General features: G+C 49.9%; 8 protein-coding genes across 8 annotated transcripts; 7 read left to right on the top strand and 1 right to left on the bottom strand.

Annotated features, from left to right (window-relative positions):
• Positions 1–1487: 1487 nt before the first annotated feature.
• F9C07_11104 (uncharacterized protein) lies at positions 1488–2572 on the top strand (the record flags this gene model as incomplete). The annotated part of the gene is made up of 3 exons (XM_041289199.1): positions 1488–1532; positions 1598–2199; positions 2296–2572. 3 exons carry the CDS (start codon positions 1488–1490, stop codon positions 2570–2572), a joined length of 924 nt encoding a protein of 307 aa, XP_041140069.1.
• Positions 2573–7170: 4598 nt separating this feature from the next.
• Positions 7171–10061, top strand: F9C07_11105 (beta-glucosidase-related glycosidase; the record flags this gene model as incomplete). Its single annotated transcript, XM_041284493.1, has 6 exons — positions 7171–7230; positions 7305–7447; positions 7503–7547; positions 7607–7659; positions 7719–9769; positions 9828–10061. 6 exons carry the CDS (start codon positions 7171–7173, stop codon positions 10059–10061), a joined length of 2586 nt encoding a protein of 861 aa, XP_041140068.1.
• A 549-nt stretch (positions 10062–10610) lies between these two features.
• F9C07_2228735 (inositol phospholipid synthesis protein, Scs3p) lies at positions 10611–11593 on the top strand (the record flags this gene model as incomplete). Its single annotated transcript, XM_041289198.1, has 2 exons — positions 10611–11420; positions 11492–11593. The coding sequence occupies 2 exons, from the start codon at positions 10611–10613 to the stop codon at positions 11591–11593; spliced, it is 912 nt and encodes a 303-aa protein (XP_041140067.1).
• Positions 11594–11765: 172 nt separating this feature from the next.
• On the bottom strand, positions 11766–13146 carry F9C07_2059989 (uncharacterized protein; the record flags this gene model as incomplete). The annotated part of the gene is made up of 4 exons (XM_071508640.1): positions 11766–11818; positions 11882–12145; positions 12204–12785; positions 12861–13146. 4 exons carry the CDS (start codon positions 13144–13146, stop codon positions 11766–11768), a joined length of 1185 nt encoding a protein of 394 aa, XP_071366057.1.
• Positions 13147–13472: 326 nt separating this feature from the next.
• F9C07_11108 (uncharacterized protein) lies at positions 13473–13817 on the top strand (the record flags this gene model as incomplete). Its single annotated transcript, XM_071507551.1, has 2 exons — positions 13473–13674; positions 13747–13817. 2 exons carry the CDS (start codon positions 13473–13475, stop codon positions 13815–13817), a joined length of 273 nt encoding a protein of 90 aa, XP_071366058.1.
• A 441-nt stretch (positions 13818–14258) lies between these two features.
• On the top strand, positions 14259–15659 carry F9C07_2058892 (erythromycin esterase like protein; the record flags this gene model as incomplete). Its single annotated transcript, XM_041284492.2, has 1 exon — positions 14259–15659. The coding sequence occupies one exon, from the start codon at positions 14259–14261 to the stop codon at positions 15657–15659; it is 1401 nt and encodes a 466-aa protein (XP_041140065.2).
• Positions 15660–16235: 576 nt separating this feature from the next.
• Positions 16236–17524, top strand: F9C07_11110 (putative zinc binding dehydrogenase; the record flags this gene model as incomplete). Its single annotated transcript, XM_041289197.1, has 5 exons — positions 16236–16365; positions 16429–16487; positions 16542–16624; positions 16689–17257; positions 17322–17524. The coding sequence occupies 5 exons, from the start codon at positions 16236–16238 to the stop codon at positions 17522–17524; spliced, it is 1044 nt and encodes a 347-aa protein (XP_041140064.1).
• A 908-nt stretch (positions 17525–18432) lies between these two features.
• F9C07_11111 (uncharacterized protein) lies at positions 18433–20535 on the top strand (the record flags this gene model as incomplete). The annotated part of the gene is made up of 1 exon (XM_041284491.1): positions 18433–20535. One exon carries the CDS (start codon positions 18433–18435, stop codon positions 20533–20535), a length of 2103 nt encoding a protein of 700 aa, XP_041140063.1.
• Between the last annotated feature and the right edge of the window lie 179 nt (positions 20536–20714).

The following is a 20714-nucleotide window of genomic DNA, read 5'->3' on the forward strand; positions in this document are numbered from 1 at the left end:
TGCACAGCATCTCGTATTTTTCCCAGCGTGCTCTTACCAGACCAGGGTTCTAAGGCATGTTATTTGTCATTGTGAAAGGAACAAATCATCGCAGTATATCGCATCATACAAACCTGAGATCAGTGCCACCAGAGACCCCCTTTGGGGCCAACAAATGTCCAATTTAACCCACGCTATGATATGTATTGGTGATAACCTGGTTCGGAACGAATTCCGCTAGTGAACCACTGGTCACGAATGCTAAAATCAGGCACCCTGGGCGAACTATCGGTGTGAGTTTCGTACGTTTGTTTGTATGTAATCGGATGCATCATAACAAACAGGCTGGTTGCTTATGACACCAGCAAATACGAGAGCCAACGATGATACATGTATACATTTATGGAAGGAGACTTACTGGTGGAGACAACGATGCCCACCGTCCCCTTGTGATATATGTTTTAATATGTAGCGGGGATGTTGCATTCAATCATTAAGTTGTTCGCTTTATTAGTTCAATGTAAGGATAATGCTGGATGCTCATATTGAAAATCGGACTAGAAGTCAATATGGAGAATGAAGTGTAGCTTGGATATACAGACGGAGTACCCAGCGACTCGACTCCTGTCCTGATGGGTGGGATGTCATGTCACGTTACCCGTCCTTATTTTGTACTAGACCCCATCTATGGATCCCAACTCGAAGGACTCCCGCCGGGCCATTCTTTCAAGTCGAACTAATGATGCATGGACAAACTGTGAGATGCATGCTTCGAACGAATTGCAACGAGACCCCGAATGAATATACTTTCGGCTTGACTAATTATGGAGGGTTAAGGCACCGCTAGGCCACACGGTTCACCACCGTTGGGAGTGGCTTGGTGTCTTAGCGCGGTGGCCTGACCTGTCCTCACCAATGAACTTGATAATACTTTCAAGAGCAATGATGCCGTCTCTAAACCTGAACACACCATTTCAACCACTGATCGAACATGCTGGGACATGTGGTAAAGGACCCGCCAATCAGCCGACAATCTCCTTGTATGTCTGAGAGTGCTGATCGTGCGCTACTTCGGTTCATCCGCCGTTAGCGGTTCAAGAGTGCTAGATGGACGACGCTTGACAGGACCCCATTTATGACAGCGGGGAAGAGCTTTGACCCGCAAGCCACTTTACTGCTAAGAGTGTGGCATTGACTGTCCAGAATAACGGCTATAGCAACGTTTCTTATATGATTTCTTGTACTTTGGCTGGGCTTCCCCCCCCCCCCCCTCCTGTTTCATCGCCCCCTGACTACCCGCTATGGAAAGAGACTAAGTCACATCGCGTAGGGCTCTTTCTCCACTGCGGGTAATGGGCATGGGCTAGCCAGCAATCAATTAATATCTCCGAAGCTACTTGTGTGCGCTTGCAGTCCTAACTAAAAGTAGTGGTTCTTAGCATGTGGCACAATGTCTGAATGCTGGTCCTCCCAATTTTTGTCGCTCACACATATATCCTACAACGAAAATGAACGCAAGGAATATTCCAGTTGCCATTGTAACAGGCGCGACTGTAAGTACTTCACTTAGTCAATAAAGGATGGCAGACGCACTTACTCCATATCTTTCTTCTGCTAGTCTGGCATTGGAGCCGATATTGCCAGGGACCTGCATTCACGTGGATGGAAAGTCGCCTGTGTTGGCCGCCGAGCCCAAGCCGGAAACGATCTTGTGCAGAGCCTGGGTGAGAACGCACGATTTTACCAAGCAGATGTCAGCGACTATCAGAGCCAGGCTGCTGTTTTTAGAAAGGTTTTCCGGTTATGGGGGAGAATTGATGCACTGTGCGCGAACGCTGGCGTAGGTGACCAGTCTTCGCTTTATCTCCTTAACCGGCGCGATAAAGGCGTCGAGGACGTCCCTCCAGAGCCGGACCTCTCCTGCACCGATATAAATTTCAAAGGTGTCGTATATGGCACTGTATTGGCAACGCATTTTATGCGGCACAACAGGCCCGAGGCGGGCGGAAGGATTGTGGTGACCGGCAGTATCGGGGGTATTTTCCCCCATAGAACGTATCCCGAATACAGCGGGACAAAGGCAGCAGTCAACCAATTTGTTCGTGGCGTTGCGCCAGTGTTGAAGGCCAAGGATAATATCCATATCAACTGTGTCTTGCCGGGTATTGTCGCCACGCCCATTGTTCCTCCTGAGATGATTGAGGCTGTGGCACCGGAATGGTAGGTTCTGCCCATCAAAAGCCGTTTCGCCGCTCTATCTCCCTCTCTTCGTATTCTTATTCATGTTTGAGCGGTCACTAACCTGGAGACCTTTAGCCGGACTCCGATGAAGACGGTCCTCGACGCAGTTCAAATCTTCTTAGAAGATGAAACGGGCATGGCTGGCGAACTGCTGGAATGCTCCGCAGATAAACTGATCTATTATCATCTTCCCGAGATGGGTAATGGGCATATCACCAAGCGGGCTGTCACCGTTTGGGAGCCATTGTTCAGATTGGCACATGGAGAGAACTCTGACCTCCCAGATGCGATTCCAGACATCAGCCCATCTAATGGTTCTTCTTTTGGAGCTCTACGAGAAGCCAAGCTCTGATAAAATACCCGAGGACCGAAAAGCCCTGCTGTCTCTGATGAGCATGGCAGGGGCAGTTGACGTATATATTGTGAAACAGATTGTGACGACTATCATGTGAGGGATTTTGCAGATTGTACTTAACTTCTATGGGTTCTGACCAGTATATGTCTCCGAGAACCAAACTTAATTTTAACAGCGTGATTGATTGAACCAAACTTCCGACAATGACCAGGACCTACCCAGCTCAAAAGCACGGTTCCGTTCAAACTATACAACCAAACAACACGTAAGCACCGCTAGAGGAAATAACCAAACACAACACAACCCTACCAAGTCCCAGTATAAGGTTCCACGGTGATTCTCGAAAGGAGCCTCAAAAGAAAACCTTACGTCAAGACTCGTGGCAAACCTACATAACCCCTTACCTATCTCCAGAACCCGGAGCTATATTCCACAAATGCTATAACCATGACATATCCATTGCCCGACAACTCACCGCGGCTCCACCGACCGCCTCGGGCCGTCATCTTGATGCTTTTCGGGAAATCCCATGGAACCCATTCTACCTTAGCCGGTATTTAGCATGAATACGTAACCACTTAGGCTATTTTGCCGTTGTCGGGTCATGGTACGGTCCGATATAGCAGAGAAGAATCGGGATCGGAATTACAAGTGGAAGTTGATAATAGCTGTCGGTATTGGTCTTAGTCAGGGAGACTTTGAGAAACGGTGGTTTGAGGGAGAAGTTCGCCGAGTTCGGGGAGTGAGTATCGGCCGGATATCTTTGCCCGGTCTTGGGCTCCTGGGTGAGGTGGGTATGTGGGACAATTGCTTTGGGATTTACATTGTGTGATGGTGTACTGAATTGGGAGTCGCTTTTCGGGGGGGTTGTTTGGATGGTTATGTGTAGTTATGTATACTACTGTATGGATCAACAATCATTGTGCTCTCCATTCATGGCCTTCTTAGTTGGTGGATTAATAGGATGCGAGTTATTTGAGTTACTGCTATTTTGGAATTTCGCCTAGGTTCGCATTTGCAATGCTAAACTTCTGAGAATATTAGTAGGAGGTTGTTGATCAGGAGGCTTATCTATTCTTGAAGTTGAGATGGCAATCTAGAGCGAATACTTGCAGTGGTGATGCTGAATCACTCTTCATTGCCAGGTCTTTAGCACGTTTTGCATGATGATCGTGTGCTAATGGTGTGATACTTCCATAATGGGCCCATCTCACAGCGTACACTTTTGCCTCCGTTCTTCACAGGCCACGCTTAGACAAAATACGTTAAGCTGATTGGAAATAGTACATTTTGAATAATCGCAAGGAAGATGTTGCATGAATACGGCAGTTTGCCCATCTGGTAGCCGACTTGGATCTGATACAGAGTATCATAGCGCGGGTTCAAGCCAAGCGGTACCCCGTATACCCTAGTTTCCTCTGGAAAACTAGTCGACGCATAAGCTCGGCGACACCGAGTATACTACTCCGGTTAGAGCAAGGAAATGCAACCAATACCGAAGCACCGCGTAGAGTACCGTTCCCCAGAGCCGAAGTGTCCGACGACACCTGTGTGGTCAATATCCATACTCGAAACTCTATATCTGGACCCTCAACTTAAAAGATACAAAAAATGACTCTTAGAGTCAGACTAGGGTATAATGGGTTACCAAGTCTAGAAGAGAAAAGCACGATTTCCTTCTTTATGGCTAAACATCGGCAGAAGACACGGGAATCCGAGCGCCCTCGGATTGCCCAAGTGCAAGGTTGCGGTAGCTTCGGGAATTGCGGCCAGTTGAAGGTACTCCAGACCCCGTTTACCCCACGGTCTTCGTGAAGTGTGGGGAATATTCCTCCGAGTAAATAGCGGTTCAGAATTTGCTTGCTTGTTGCCAAGATCTAGTCAGTGGCTGGCTCATTTGTCTAAGTGACAAAGGCATGCTTGTATCGTGTGTTCAGACAGTGGAGTTGCTGAGAATGACGTCAAGTTGTTATTTGTTTCTTGGCTTCTGAGGCCGTATAGATGGTCAAAATGAGATAAATTATCAAATACACTGTGTGGGGTTATTTACATGTACACTATGCACTCCGCATTGCGTTAAATGAATTATAAACAGGCTAAATTGCGCATCCCGGTTAATGCTGAATAATGCTGAGTATTGCTGCTACAGAGTATTGTGTGCAGTGTCCTCAGGCCAAGATTCTTGGTACTAAACTCACCTTGCGCGGTAATATATGGTATTAGTGCTTCGATCTGAAAATACTCGGAGTGTTGTTGTCAAATAAATCGTTCTTTGAGGGGGAAGAAAAGCAGTACCTTCAGGCCAAGTTCCCCCACACTCGAAACCCTCAATACGGAGTAGTATTGGTGATAATTTGCAAAGAATGAGATTGTCGGAATGAGCGGGAGGAATCCTCAGAGTCCATTGAGTCTTGACTCCTTCCACCTTCAATAATAAACGCCTCACGGAGTATCTGTGGATTCCCCGCAACCCCGAATCATCGCCTTCGGACCATTTCCGGAATCATACTTTCGACACACCGACGGAGATGGTTAAGAGGCCGTCCGTGCCCCGGTACCGATCCTCAATTATTATACGAGCTTTTTATCTCGGAGTTTGGATTAAGGTGAAACTGACAGCCATGTGGCAAGCGATCTCTACTGTAGACGGAAACAGAGTTCATCGTTGGAATGAAGATCTCGAAGAGTCTGCAAGATCGTCCCGGGATGTCGTAGGGACCATATTCCAACCGCATAGAAAGGCACACACCCATGCTAACTCTGTCCGGAGCATGAGCAACGCGAGCCATGCCGATGGATAGTATGACCCGTGGAGAGGGTTTGAACCCATCGGCTGCTTAAATGGATAAAATGATGTCGGTGTCTGTGCCGACGACCGCCTGAATCGGGAAATAATGGAGGGCGATCAACGATGAGAGTAAACACTGGACTCCACTCCGACTGCATGATCACAATCTATCGATGCCGTCTTTTCTGATTTTTCTTCATTCTTCGCGACCAATTGTTCCAGCCACGGAATGATTTATAATGCATAGAAATAGGTCTAGATCTAGAATCACTGTGCAGGACACGACACGTGCTCGTTACATCCCTTGCTCCCTGCCAAAGGGAATCTAGGACACAGGAGGCGGAAGGCAAGAAGGATAGGGACCATGATCCCTGCGACCCAAGAATGATTCAAGAAGGGTGAGCCAACTCACTCCCTTCCCCAGCAAACCCCTCTAAAGATAGTAAGATGCGGGGGAGGCTGGTCTCGCAGTGATACCGTAACATCACCCATGCATTGTGTAGACGGATGCGGAACTTGTGATCTTAGTCTCGTCATTAAGATTATGGCATGGTGGAACCAAGAGATATTTTATTTTAATTGATTTAATTTTATTTTCTCCATTAATTCACCTTTGCCATGAAATAGTGGTGTGTAATGACTATTGTGACTTTCCTGAATCCTGCCTAGTTTAATGGCCGCCTAAGGCCTATTTCTTTCCCGGAATGGATATTGCGTACCGGTAATATGGATCAACTCGCCAGGTATTGTCAGTATGGTACAGATGTACTGTATCTACCCAGTCCTTGTCCTACAGGAGCATGCCTTGTCGTGTCTCAACTCCTGGGAAAGAAAGTAGGAAGGAGTATTAACGATTTTGAGAAGGAGCTGGAATATCAGTTCCGAAACATATTACAAAAAAATTATTGTTTTGAACTTTACTTTCCGAAGAATGTATGTAGAATTCAACAGTGCCTACGGAGTATTGTATGTACTATAGTGTACTGGGAAGGCATGAATGGACTGCGGTTTTGTAATCCGATTACCAGGGAACTACCCCCGAAGGGCACTAGCGTCCCCAGCTTTCCCCCGTAGTACCTGATGGTCCCTTTGTTGTTCTAAAGGTTCCCCCAGTTTTCTTTTTCTTTGCTGGTACCCAAGGGCCAAAAGATAACAAACCAACGCGCGCCAGGGTTGTTATTGCGGGGCAAATGCCTTTCTAACCGGCTCACCAGGCCACCTGATGGACTTTCTCAAGCCATGGCTCAGAATGCCGAGCAACAATGTGCACTGACTGACAACACAGTACCCAAAGAAAGAGAAGGTTGCTGGACCGAGTTCGCCGTTAGTCTACGAGTAACGAATCGGATCGTCATTGCTTTTTCCTCCGTATGACGTTAATTGGCTCTCTTGCTATTTTTCCCTTTTTTTTCCCTTTGGAAAGGATCCATTATAGCTCCTCCCGCATCGTCGCATTTATTGATGGAATTTGTTCCACTCGCGTCGCTCCATCTGGTACACCCACGCCGATCACCGAGCAAACAGCGGGTCTCCCTTTTCCCCCTCTGCATGCGTGACAGCTTGGGCTGGAACAGCAAGTGGGTAGCGGTGCCGAGACAGCAAGCAAGGAATACATCATGTGTGGTACTTAACCTTCCCATCGTTGGTGGCGTCGGTTGATCCCTCGTTACCATGCCGGTTCTTATTTATATCACCTTTCTCCCCTCCACTGTTGGTGATTTTCCCTCATTCAACAATCACTCTTTGTGAGCACTGTGTGGCGGCCTGGTATCCATTTTCTGTTCTGCTGGTTACCTCCCACGTTATCATGAAGCTTGGTTGGATCGAGGTGGCCGCATTGGCGGCTGCCTCAGTAGTCAGTGCCAAGGTATGCTTCAGCATCTCATACGGTGCTATCCGACTCAATTGAATCAGCTTTTTAACAACTTTTACTCTGAATAGGATGATCTCGCGTACTCCCCTCCTTTCTACCCTTCCCCATGGGCAGATGGTCAGGGTGAATGGGCGGAAGTATACAAACGCGCTGTAGACATAGTTTCCCAGATGACGTTGACAGAGAAAGTCAACTTAACGACTGGAACAGGGTAAGCTTGCGTATGCCTTAGCGTGTCTGAAGCTCGATTAGCTAAAGTACTTCAGATGGCAGCTAGAGAGGTGTGTTGGACAAACTGGCAGTGTTCCCAGGTAAGTAGATTTTCACATGACTTTATACTCTTACGGAAGGCTGATTGTTGTGAATATAGACTCAACATCCCCAGCTTGTGCTTGCAGGATAGTCCTCTTGGTATTCGTTTCTGTACGTGTGGCTTTTATTTCCCTTTCCTTCCTAACATGTTGCTAACAGTAGACGCGCAGCGGACTACAATTCAGCTTTCCCTGCGGGTGTTAATGTCGCTGCCACTTGGGACAAGACGCTCGCCTACCTTCGTGGTCAGGCAATGGGTGAGGAGTTCAGTGATAAGGGTATTGACGTTCAGCTGGGTCCTGCTGCTGGCCCTCTCGGTGCTCATCCGGATGGCGGTAGAAACTGGGAAGGTTTCTCACCAGATCCAGCCCTCACCGGTGTACTTTTTGCGGAGACGATTAGGGGTATTCAAGATGCTGGTGTCATTGCGACAGCTAAGCATTATATCATGAACGAACAAGAGCATTTCCGCCAACAACCCGAGGCTGCGGGTTACGGATTCAACGTAAGCGACAGTTTGAGTTCCAACGTTGATGACAAGACTATGCATGAATTGTACCTCTGGCCCTTCGCGGATGCAGTACGCGCTGGAGTCGGTGCTGTCATGTGCTCTTACAACCAAATCAACAACAGCTACGGTTGCGAGAATAGCGAAACTCTGAACAAGCTTTTGAAGGCGGAGCTTGGTTTCCAAGGCTTCGTCATGAGTGATTGGACCGCTCATCACAGCGGCGTAGGCGCTGCTTTAGCAGGTCTGGATATGTCGATGCCCGGTGATGTTACCTTCGATAGTGGTACGTCTTTCTGGGGTGCAAACTTGACGGTCGGTGTCCTTAACGGTACAATCCCCCAATGGCGTGTTGATGACATGGCTGTCCGTATCATGGCCGCTTATTACAAGGTTGGCCGCGACACCAAATACACCCCTCCCAACTTCAGCTCGTGGACCAGGGACGAATATGGTTTCGCGCATAACCATGTTTCGGAAGGTGCTTACGAGAGGGTCAACGAATTCGTGGACGTGCAACGCGATCATGCCGACCTAATCCGTCGCATCGGCGCGCAGAGCACTGTTCTGCTGAAGAACAAGGGTGCCTTGCCCTTGAGCCGCAAGGAAAAGCTGGTCGCCCTTCTGGGAGAGGATGCGGGTTCCAACTCGTGGGGCGCTAACGGCTGTGATGACCGTGGTTGCGATAACGGTACCCTTGCCATGGCCTGGGGTAGCGGTACTGCGAATTTCCCATACCTAGTGACACCAGAGCAGGCGATTCAGAACGAAGTTCTTCAGGGCCGTGGCAATGTCTTCGCCGTGACCGACAGTTGGGCGCTCGACAAGATCGCTGCGGCTGCCCGCCAGGCCAGCGTATCTCTCGTGTTCGTCAACTCCGACTCAGGAGAAGGCTATCTTAGTGTGGATGGAAATGAGGGCGATCGTAACAACATCACTCTGTGGAAGAACGGCGACAATGTGGTCAAGACCGCAGCGGAAAACTGTAACAACACCGTTGTCATCATCCACTCCGTCGGACCAGTTTTGATCGATGAATGGTATGACCACCCCAATGTCACTGGTATTCTCTGGGCTGGTCTGCCAGGCCAGGAGTCTGGTAACTCCATTGCCGATGTGCTGTACGGTCGTGTCAACCCTGGCGCCAAGTCTCCTTTCACTTGGGGCAAGACCCGGGAGTCGTATGGTTCTCCCTTGGTCAAGGATGCCAACAATGGCAACGGAGCGCCCCAGTCTGATTTCACCCAGGGTGTTTTCATCGATTACCGCCATTTCGATAAGTTCAATGAGACCCCTATCTACGAGTTTGGCTACGGCTTGAGCTACACCACCTTCGAGCTCTCCGACCTCCATGTTCAGCCCCTGAACGCTTCCCGATACACTCCCACCAGTGGTATGACTGAAGCTGCAAAGAACTTTGGTGAAATTGGCGATGCGTCGGAGTACGTGTATCCGGAGGGGCTGGAAAGGATCCATGAGTTTATCTATCCCTGGATCAACTCTACCGACCTTAAGGCATCGTCTGACGATTCTAACTACGGCTGGGAAGACTCCAAGTATATTCCCGAAGGCGCCACGGATGGGTCTGCCCAGCCCCTTTTGCCCGCTAGTGGTGGTGCCGGAGGAAACCCCGGTCTGTACGAGGATCTTTTCCGCGTCTCTGTGAAGGTCAAGAACACGGGCAATGTCGCCGGTGATGAAGTTCCTCAGCTGGTAAGTTGACCTGATTGGGTGATGTGTAATAATTTCAATGCTAACTTTTTCTGTGTAGTACGTTTCCCTAGGGGGCCCGAATGAGCCCAAGGTGGTACTGCGCAAGTTTGAGCGTATTCACTTGGCCCCTTCGCAGGAGGCCGTGTGGACAACGACCCTTACCCGTCGTGACCTTGCCAACTGGGACGTTTCGGCTCAGGACTGGACCGTCACTCCTTACCCCAAGACGATCTACGTTGGAAACTCCTCACGGAAACTGCCGCTCCAGGCCTCGCTGCCTAAGGCCCAGTAAGGGGCAAGTCTGATTGTACAGAGCATTTCGAGATTTATGATGTACATGTTTATGAATGACCTAGGGTAGGGTAATACTTAGTAGGGTTAGTTCTAATTCTTGGAGTCAAGTATTGACTCACTGGGCCGATAAAAGAAATCCGATCTAAAGATTCTTCCCACTTCATTTACCACCAGGACTGCTAGTAATTGAATACGTCCATCAAGTTCTCATAATTCGAAGATGATGGTGGCGAATGTGGTGAAGCTGCATGATTAAATTAGACTGGCGGTGGGCACATGCGTTCCATCGACGTCATCCCTCCGTCTCCGAGGCTAAAGTGTATTTAATTATTACTATGGCTGCATTTCCTCCGTTTCCGCCGAATCACCTCGTCGGCTTCCCGACTTCACCTACACAACCTCTCACTCAATTGCGTGAATCCTGAATTCACTTGGCTCTATCTCATAGTCTGTTTTATTCATCGTCGTCAGGTAATCTGACGGAGGAAACGTGGAAGGCTGAGAAAGGAGATCGAAAACCGAACGAAATTAGGCAGGTGAAAAAAACATGGCATCACCAGACAAATCCCCTTCCACAACAATACCGCGGTTATACCAACCACCTACGACAGCCCTCCTTGTCTATCCTATTACCTTAATTATAGGATCGCTGTTTTCTGTTCTCTCCCCGACAGCACAGGGAACTCGAGATCCTCCCTCCGACCATCCGACTCCTCTAGCCCCTTCAATCGCTGCGGATGTGAACCTCCCCCAACACCCCGTCAATTACTTCGCCCGCAAGGACAATGTCTTTAATGTATATTTTGTGAAGGTTGGCTGGCTTTGGGTTACTGCGGCTTTCGCTTCCCTTCTATTCTCTCAACTCCCGTACACGACCACTTCCAGTCAACAACCGCGGCGGGTCGGCCAGGCGCTCGCTCGTTATTCTCTGGCTACCCTAGTTTGGTACCTGACTACACAATGGTTTTTTGGTCCGGCAATAATCGATCGCAGTTTTGTTATTTCGGGTGGGAAGTGTGAGCAGGTCGTCCCGCAGGCTGAAGAGGGTTCTGCCTCATTTCACACCCTGTTGACGGCTACCGCGTGCAAGGCCGCCGGTGGAGCATGGAGAGGCGGTCATGATGTAAGCGGACACGTGTTCATGCTGGTCCTTGCGACTGCGATGCTGGCATTTGAGACAATTGGAGCATGGAGGGGCGCTCCGGACATCGACCAGGGAAGCAAAAAGTCGGAGGACGCGGATCGCGAATTGAATGGGCCGAGGAAGTGGTCTGTATGGTTCGTGGGCGCAGTTACGGGCCTGGGTTGGTGGATGTTGTTGATGACTGCTATCTGGTTCCATACGTGGTTTGAGAAGGTATTTCGCCCCTTTGACACGCTTGTTTAGCCGAAGCACCCTTTTTTCGAGGATTAACTAATACGTGACAGTTGACTGGTTTACTGGTCGCCCTAAGCGCCGTTTATGCCATCTACATTCTGCCCCGGCGGGTCATCCCCTGGAGGGATGTTGTGGGCATTCCAGGCGTATAGAGTGTTCATTGTTTTCTTTGCGTGACGTTGATACGATTTGCCACCGGGGACATATATTGTCGAGTATACACGGTATCTGGCGCAATGATACATATTGTAGAGTACTACATGCAAAATATACACATGAATTTGTTTTTCAAGTACATTTTGGCTGCTCAAGGTCTTTGTTTGGTTACCTCTCTGGGCTGGGCATAGGCTCTGGCCCTAAGTACCCGCGAGCAAAAGCTGCAGATTACGGTCAGCCCAATATTATTAACGTGCCGCAGCATCGGGAATTGATATACTAACCTCCTGGTAGCAATGCCGATGCGTACATTACCCGCGTGATTGGGCGAAGATCATCCGGCGTCATTTTGGTTGCGAGTGATTTTTGCATGTATATATTCCACGAGTCCAGGATCTTGTCAGCATACACCTTGAGATCGACTGCGCTTTCTTTCTCGGTCGATTGCTCTGACATGCATTTGATGCCCATGCAAGTTCCGAATTCCCGAAAAGCCAGGCGATATTTGTGGCTGCGATCGAGGTAACGGTCAATCTCAAAAAGCTCATCTGTCTGATGTTATTCCCAAACATGACGAGAGGGGCAAGTCGGGCATTGAAGGCATACAGATGTGCTCAAAACATTCACCGGACAATTGTGTTGCCCAATCCTCCTTCTCTGCGAACCAATGTGCTGTCCACAGGCTCATCCCCAGATCCAACGGATCGCTCGTCACAAAGTGCTTTCCTTTTCTCTCCATCACCTTCCTGTAATCCGCAATCTCGTTAGCCAGCACTTCGCCCTCGCCCATCTGCATCGCTGCCGCCTGCAACAACCGGAACGTTACAAAGCCATCGACCGGGTCCAGATTACCCTCCGAAGCCACCAGGGCTGTGGACAGATCCATCGACATCTTCCACACCATCCGCGGCCGGGACAAATGGCGTCCGATGAAGAATCGAGGGTGAATGGCTTTCGCCAACGCTATCGCCTGCCGATTGTACGTTGGGTCACCTGTTGCCAGCGATAGCCGGTTGAGGGCGAACATCCATATGGTTAGATAGTGATGGTATTGGCCATCACCGTCTGAGCCGTGTTCTTCTATCTTACCAATACGCAGTCCACCACCCATCGGATTGTCGTCTGTTGCGCCAGGAAGGCGACTTTGGCCATCCCGCGTGCGCCCCAGCACGTCATGTACTGTTTGAACTAGTCGACGTGCCAGCGTCAAGTATCGGTCATCAGGTGCAGAGGTAGAGGATGCCAGCGCCTTCTCATACTCACGGTGTAGGGTGATGAAATTGATCACACCGAAAGCGTCAGTCCAGAGGTATCGACCGCGATGACCTCCAGACTGCTGGGGTGGAGTCCAATCTTGGGGGTTCGCAATAGAGCGGAGGTCGCCATACAGTGATTCCTGAGCTTCTTGGAAACGCTCCAGGCGAGAGGCGACATCCGGGAATGCATCTGACATGATCCTACGAATGCTGGGATATAGAGGACTATTGTAGGTTCTGGTTAAAATTCCTGGATAATTGGATCTTCTGAGCATGCACTTGGGAAATTTCATGACCTACATTAACCTCGAAATGCTTAATGGTCGTTCTGTTTCGTTTGACAGCCGTGAAGGCGCATATGGAGAGGGTGTGAAGTCATCATGACCGCCGTTGACGGACATGTGATCTTTATTTGCCGCTCGGCCAACAATAGAATGAACTCTCTAACAAATTCATATCACTACAGTGTTAGACAACATTGAGCCATTGTGTACTCAACATTGATTCATGAATCGCACATTGTGGAATTATTTGCGACCGTTCCGACAAGTTCATACTATGTCACAACTTTAGGAACTATGGACAGCGGCAGCCCGTCCCCTGCCTCCAGATAATCTCGATGTATGACGGGGGAGTTGGAGCTATCAGAGTCCAGCTCACTAAATACAGCCAATCAGATGGCCTATTGACAGCATGGTTCACTGTGAGAACAGAAGCCAGCAAATCCTTCGGCCTAGCGCCCAAACCATTCGACAATACATTGCTATTGCCTACCAAACGGCGACGGAGCAAAAGCTATATCCAAAGGCTGTCCTCATTCGGTGAGATTTAGAAAGCAAGCAAACACTGCAATTTTGGTCAAGGGATGCGCTAAACTGTTAAAAAACTGCCAGCTCGGGCATCAATCGATGGCAAATACCAGAAGGATCCAAAGCCCATCATTCCCTTGAGAAGCCGGACTTGACGATCATGAAACGGAACGGGCGTCCCGTATGGCCATCTGGAGACGTGTTCCAATATGAGATCGAAGTGGCTTTTCGGCCATGTACCAGATGAATTCGAGATCGGTTCGGAGGACAATGGATCTGAGCGGTAAACCAAGGCTACGATTCTTGATACTATCCACGTTATATTATAGAAAGGTCTGTCTAGTGTCTGCTATAACAGTTTCGCTCGATGAAACTGCTGCTGTAGGTTCTAGTTAATATTACTGGAGGATTAAGACCTTCTAAATATACAATTAGGAAAGGTTATACTCAATATTACTATGGAGAGCATATGAAGTCATGATGATCGCTGGTCAATAGGCATATGATTTCATTTGCCACCCGCTCAACAATAGACTATATACTTATATTACTACAGTGTCAATAGTATCGAGCCAGTATGTATACAACATGAACTCATGAACCGTAAATTTTGGAGTTTCATACAACCGTTGCGACAGCATCCAACTACTATGTCACAGCTCCAGGGACTATTCGCAGCGGCAGCCCATCCTCTGCCGGACATTAAAGACCCCAGCTTCAGCTCAAACTTCGACAGCTTCGCTGATTATCGCCTTGTCCTTCTGGGCGATGGCAGCCATGGCACCTCGGAATTCTACAGCGCGCGGGCAGAGATCACCAAGCGTTTAATCCAGCACCATGGCTTCACCGTGGTAGCCGTAGAGGCTGATTGGCCCGACGCCGAGGTAATCGACCGCTACGTGCGTCAGCGTCCAGGCCCCAAGGCAAAGATCGGGGGCCACTCGAAACCCATCGATCCTTTTACTCGGTTTCCCACGTGGATGTGGCGCAATCGCGAAATGCAGGAGCTGGTCGAATGGATGCGGGATTACAATGCGCAGGTACCAGACAGCAAGAAAGCCGGGTTTTATGGTCTCGACATATACAGCATGGGGGCCTCGATCCGGGAAGTGATTGACTACCTCGACCGTGTTGATCCCGCTGCTGGTAAAGTTGCGCGTCAGCGGTACGGCTGCCTGCAGCCATGGGTGGATGATCCTGCGATGTACGGGCTCGCTTCGGTGCGCGGGATGAGGAATTGTGAGAAGGGGGTGCTAGACACGCTCCGTGACTTGCTACAACGACGACTGGAGTACTCCGAAAACCGCCATGACGGCGAGGAATACCATAGCAGTGAACAGAATGCGTATCTGGTGCGCGATGCCGAGCGCTACTATAAAGCTATGTATTACAGCTCGGCGTCGTCGTGGACACTGCGTGATACACACATGGTAGATACTCTTCGTCGAATATTGCGTCATAAGCCCGAAGGCACAAAAGCCGTGGTGTGGGCGCACAATTCTCACTGCGGAGACGCTCGACACACTAGTATGGGGATCCGGCGCAAAGAGGTGAATATCGGCCAGTTATGCCGTGAGCAGTTCGGCCGTAACAATGTTGCCTTGATTGGCTGTGGCACGCACACCGGTACGGTGGCAGCAGCACACGAATGGGATGAAGACATGGAGGTCATGGATGTTCGGCCCTCGCGGGAAGATAGCTGGGAACGGGTCGCCCATAATACAGGAATCCCGAGTTTCTTAATCGATCTGCGACGGGACCACATCGATCCAGACCTGGCGGCTGCGTTTGAAGCTGCGCCTCTTCGGCTTGAACGATTCATCGGTGTGATCTACCGGCCGGATACAGAGAAGATATCCCACTATTCCGCGGCAGACCTGCTCAATCAGTTTGATGGGTATGTGTGGTTCGATGAAACACAGGCTGTGAAGCCACTGGAGAAACATGAGCCGGCGACGCCACTAGGAAAGGAGGAGACTTATCCATTTGGATTATGATGACTGACAAACCTGGAACCAAAGTAGAGTCAGTGTTACCTGTACTATCAATTACTGGATGATTGATCACCTGTGTACAAAAGTCAAAAATATACGAGCTGAGCAATCATAGCCACGTAATTCACCAAGTTCCGTGAAGAAGGAAACAGAAACAAAGCACTCGATTTCTAATACTTTGACGTTGCTCGATGTTTGTCCCTTCGGAGATAAATTGGAGTTAAGACGGAACGCCGATAAACTACGCAGTTCCAACAGCCTAACCCTGGCTCGTATTTTTCCCATAGCCCTAAAGTCGCCGATCCATCAATTAGCAGAACCCATTCTAAGTCCCCACAGATTCACCATACTCAACGTTCTATCACTATCCAAGTAGCTCTGATGTGAATTCGGCTCGAGGTCGCTTGGACTGCTCCGTTAACACCGACAGGACGATGGAAAAGATGGGTATAAATAGAGACCACCCTCAGCAAGAGGATACTCTCTGTTTAATACACAGTCGCAATCACAATCAAAATCGACACAATCTACTCAAGCTTATATCCGTTCAAAGTCTCCCAGTATAAGCCCTTTGCAACCATGTCTTCCTCCAACTCTGCGGTCTGGCTTTTAGAAGCGGGCGGACAGTTCGTTGTCCAAGAGGCCCCATTGCCTAGCCCCGGTCCTGATGAAGTTTTGATCAAGAACAAAGCTGTCGCGGTCAACCCCAGTGCGTTCACACGTCTTGCTTCCTTCATGCTTTCATAGGAGGTCGCTAACTGAATATTCTCAGTGGACTGGAAGATCCAGATCTATGGACCGCACTTACCTTTCCCCAAAAAGTATCCCTTTGTGAGTATACCTCTTCTCCCTTGAAAACAGTAGCTAACAAACATGCCCAAATAGATCCTCGGCGCCGACGTAGCCGGAGAGATTTACGAAGTGGGCCAAGACGTAACCACCTTCAAAAAGGGAGACCGAGTAATAGGGTAGGAACAAACCCACCTCACTTCACAGACTACCGAAGGGCTAGACTAACCAACCTCCTTGTAGAGGAGCCAATTGGTTCCTTACAAACGAAATCAGGGACTCCGGCTTCCAGAACTACACAATCTGTAAAGTCAACCTCGTGGCCCCCCTCCCGGACACCATGTCCTTCGAAAGCGGGAGCGTCCTCCCTCTAGCCCTATCAACGGCAACAATGGGCCTCTACCCAGCTGGCCGGCTTGAACTCCCCTTACCCCTTACCCCCAAAGCAAGCCCCATCAACAAGGTCATCCTCGTCTGGGGCGGCTCATCGAGCACCGGCAGCGCAGCGATTCAAATGGCAGTAGCATCGGGGGCCACCGTCATCGCCACCGCGTCTGCGAAGAACCATTCCTTCGTGCAGAGCCTCGGTGCCGCCAAGGTGCTGGATTACCACGAGGATAGCATCATTCAGGACCTGATCCAGGCTATTCGGGATACTCCTGGGGAATTTCTGGGTGTCCTGGAAGCTATTGCGGAGGAGGAGACGATCAGGAAATGTGCGGACGTGGTCAAGGGACTTGGTGGTGGACGTGTGGTTACGAACTTGCCTGTGCCGGTTAAGGATATTCCGGAAGAGGTGGAGCTTGTTGGTGGTGAGTTTCATACCTATCCGATATCCTCGTTATGGGAGTCAGGTGTACTGATATGTGCGAACAGTTGTTGATGTCGCGAATCTCCATGATCATAAGGAGATCTCTGAGTATGTTTGGGGCAAGTTTATCCCTGAGGCGTTGAAGGATGGGACGTTGAAGCCGGTTCCTGAGCCCTTGGTGGTTGGAGAGGGCTTGGAGAAGATCCCTGAGGGTGTTTCTTTGTTCCAGAAGGGCATCTCGGCGAGGAAGATCGTTGTGACCTTGTAATTGAGGTAGAGAATTGCCCAGGGGAGAGTACGATTTAGGGATGTAATACGGGCATGGTGCTTGATATTACTGCTGTTTTTGTTGTTTTTTATCTCGGGTTTGTTGATAGTGAATAGTTAGCTCGCCACTTAATGAAGAGTGTACTAAATAATCGCCGAGTATCCCATAATAGTACGCATGTTGACATCAGCCTACTACTACTATTATTAGCGATATACGGGAGATTCTAGAAAGTTATGTTAATTGGTCCCCACAAGCGTAATGGTCTTCTCCTCGCTCATGACCGGATGATAAGCTAGCTCGAACTAGGTTTCTTTAGAGCTTATTCAAACTATGAAGTCCCATGTTACTGGAGCAACATGTATCTACTCGAGTATACGAGGATCAACGATGACTTGGGAATGCAGAACTACAGAGTTGGGGGCGTAAGGAACGCAATAGGGGGCCGGGGAGAGAAGAAAACGGAGAGCGATGATTGATCGTCCTGTCCATCCAAGAATGTCTAATTTCGCGCCCTGCAGCTCCTGGGCCATCTATTTCCTACTTTATCTGCGAGTAATATGTTCAGCGGGTCCCTTGGAACCTGTCATACATACTGGTATGTTGGAGATATGTTCCCTAGTTGGAAGCTAGAGTGGGATACTGACGATACATGGTGGTAGTGTCTCGAGGTCAATTAAGGGCATCTGACATCAGATGCTCCAGTCACGTTAGATGAAATCACTCCACTGACGTCAGCTCACCGCCCGGCAATATTTGTTTACATTCTCGCCTAATCGGGAGAGTCGCCCTTCGTTCCCTTTTCTCTTTTTCATCCCTTCGTCACCTTTGCCACGATTCCATCATTCCACTGATCGCTTCTTCCATCACTTGCTGAATTCAATTTCTACCGCTCACTTCCCATCATCATGGCGGTTCGACGGTCCGCCCGCCTGCGTAATCGCCAGGCTTCGAATGTAAGTCACCCACAAATCCATCGACTGTTGACTCCAATTCATTCACTTGCCCAAGTTTGCCCTTGCTTCTGTCTTGTCAAGTACCAGACAACTAACTTTGGTTCCTGGTTGAAGGAACCGCAGCCGCCCGTGTCACCTGTCAACAACACCACTACTGACACCACCAACAATAACAACAAACTCCCCTCCGTCATGGAACGCGACGAGACTCCCGCCGACGTTCCCTCCAACCACACCACTACTAACACCACCACTACTACTCCGAAGTCCACAACCAATGTCCGCACCCCACACAAGGCTACTCCCGCTCAAAAGCAAACCCCGGCGAAAACGCCCACCAGTGCAGTCACTCGTCCATCCCACCAAGAGATGCATCCCAGCAAAGTCCACCAAAGCACCACCAAGCAGGCGGACTCGGGCCTGATCCTGGGTTTCAACCCGATTAAGAAAGATGCCGAAGGGAACGTGATGAAAGATTCTCTAGTTGAGACTACCCCAAGCAAGACAAAGACGTCGCCCGCTTCGACATACTACGGAACGCCCGCCTTCGAGTTCAAGTTTTCTTCTGCCGACTCCCAGCTAAGCGATGAAGCTAAGAAGCTCATGGAGAGCGTGCGCGAGGATGTTGCTAGAATCAAAGCTCAGATGGTTCAGGAGAAGGAGAGTCAGCCCGACCAGAATAGCAACAACCAGACAGAAAATCGCAAGATCGCTGAACCAAAGGGCCAGGCTAGCCGATTCAACGCTGCTCATATGGCGGAATTCAAGAAGATGGATTCAATTGCTGGACACGCGTCTGCCTTCCGCGCCACTCCTGGTCGCTTCCAGCCCGTCCGCAAGGATCTCAAGCGGACCACCTCCAAGGCACGGCTGGATGAGTCTAACCAAAATTCGCCCACCAAATCGCCGACTAAATCGCCTGCCCCTGCTCCAGTTGGTGCCAAGCGCGTCAAACGTGATAGGAGCGATGACACCTCCACTCGCCGTGAGACTGTTGGTGAGAAGAGCGCTTCAAAGCCAGCCGTGACTCGCACAAGGCCCGCTATCCGCAGTTCATTGATGACTCCTACTCGAGCCTCCATGGCGCGTACTTCGTCCACCAGCCTCAGACCCCCACGGACAAGCATGCTCCCTCGACCATCTCTTGCACATTCCCCTACCTCAAAGCAGTCGAATACCCCGCGCACGCCCAACACGGACTTCAATCCTCGATTTAAGAGTGGCTTGCCCCAGTTGAACCTAAAGTCGATCCTTCGTCCACATCAACCTTTGTTTTCGAAAGATCCTGCGAAGATCGCAGCAGGCACACATGTGGCAGCCCCCGAATTCAGTTCCAAATTCTTGTTGGGCTCAACCCACGATGCTTCAGAAGAGTCTGCAGTGACACCATCACCCAAGAAGCGCGTTGAGTTCTCCTCCAGTACTAGATTGCAGGATGATGAAGCTCTGCCATCCCCATCTCCCTCCAAATTTACCGCCGGCTCTCCGTCCCGAGTTGCATCGGACATTGTTTATCCCACTTTGCCAGCCTTGACACCGGACCATGCTTCAAAGAAGTCCGATAGCAAGACCAAGTCGCCCACCATCCGCCACGTCCGTCAATCAGATGCCCCTACCAATCTCTCCCTACCGGATATTCCCGGCGTTCCACATGGAATCGGCAGCAAAAAGCGACACCGCGAGACGGAGGCCACTCACGACCCTTCTCTTCCCGATGTTCCAGGTGTGCCTCATGGCATCGGCAACAAGAAGAGACACCGAGATGCAGCTGGGAGAGATGTTGACACGGAGAATGTGCCGCCAGCCGATACTGCCGCAGAAAACCGCAGTGCGAAGAGAGTTAAACTGAGCTCCCCATCTAAGCTCTCACCATTCAAGTTCTCCCCATCGAAGATGCCAACCCCTAGCCCCACCAAGGCGCGTTCACACACTCCTCTCCGATCGACCACAAGTGCTAGTCGAACGGGAACCCCAGCCAGTGCACGACAGAAGAGCCGTAATGCGCTGACTATGAGCCGGCTGAACGCGCTCGCCCAGCCAAAGAACCGCTCTTAATCGTTCCTTGTCCACCATAACGAAGCACTTGGAACTGCCACGACCAGTTATTGCATTTTACGAGAGTTTGGGTCGCACATAGACGCCATTTCGACGTTGAGAACTTTCTTTCAAATTCCCCAGACGAATATGCTCTGTTTATTTTCCACGTAGATTATACCAAATCACCGATCAGTCAT

This window comes from Aspergillus flavus, chromosome 1 (assembly GCF_009017415.1).
Source record: "Aspergillus flavus chromosome 1, complete sequence".
Classification (NCBI taxonomy): Eukaryota; Fungi; Ascomycota; class Eurotiomycetes; order Eurotiales; family Aspergillaceae; genus Aspergillus; species Aspergillus flavus.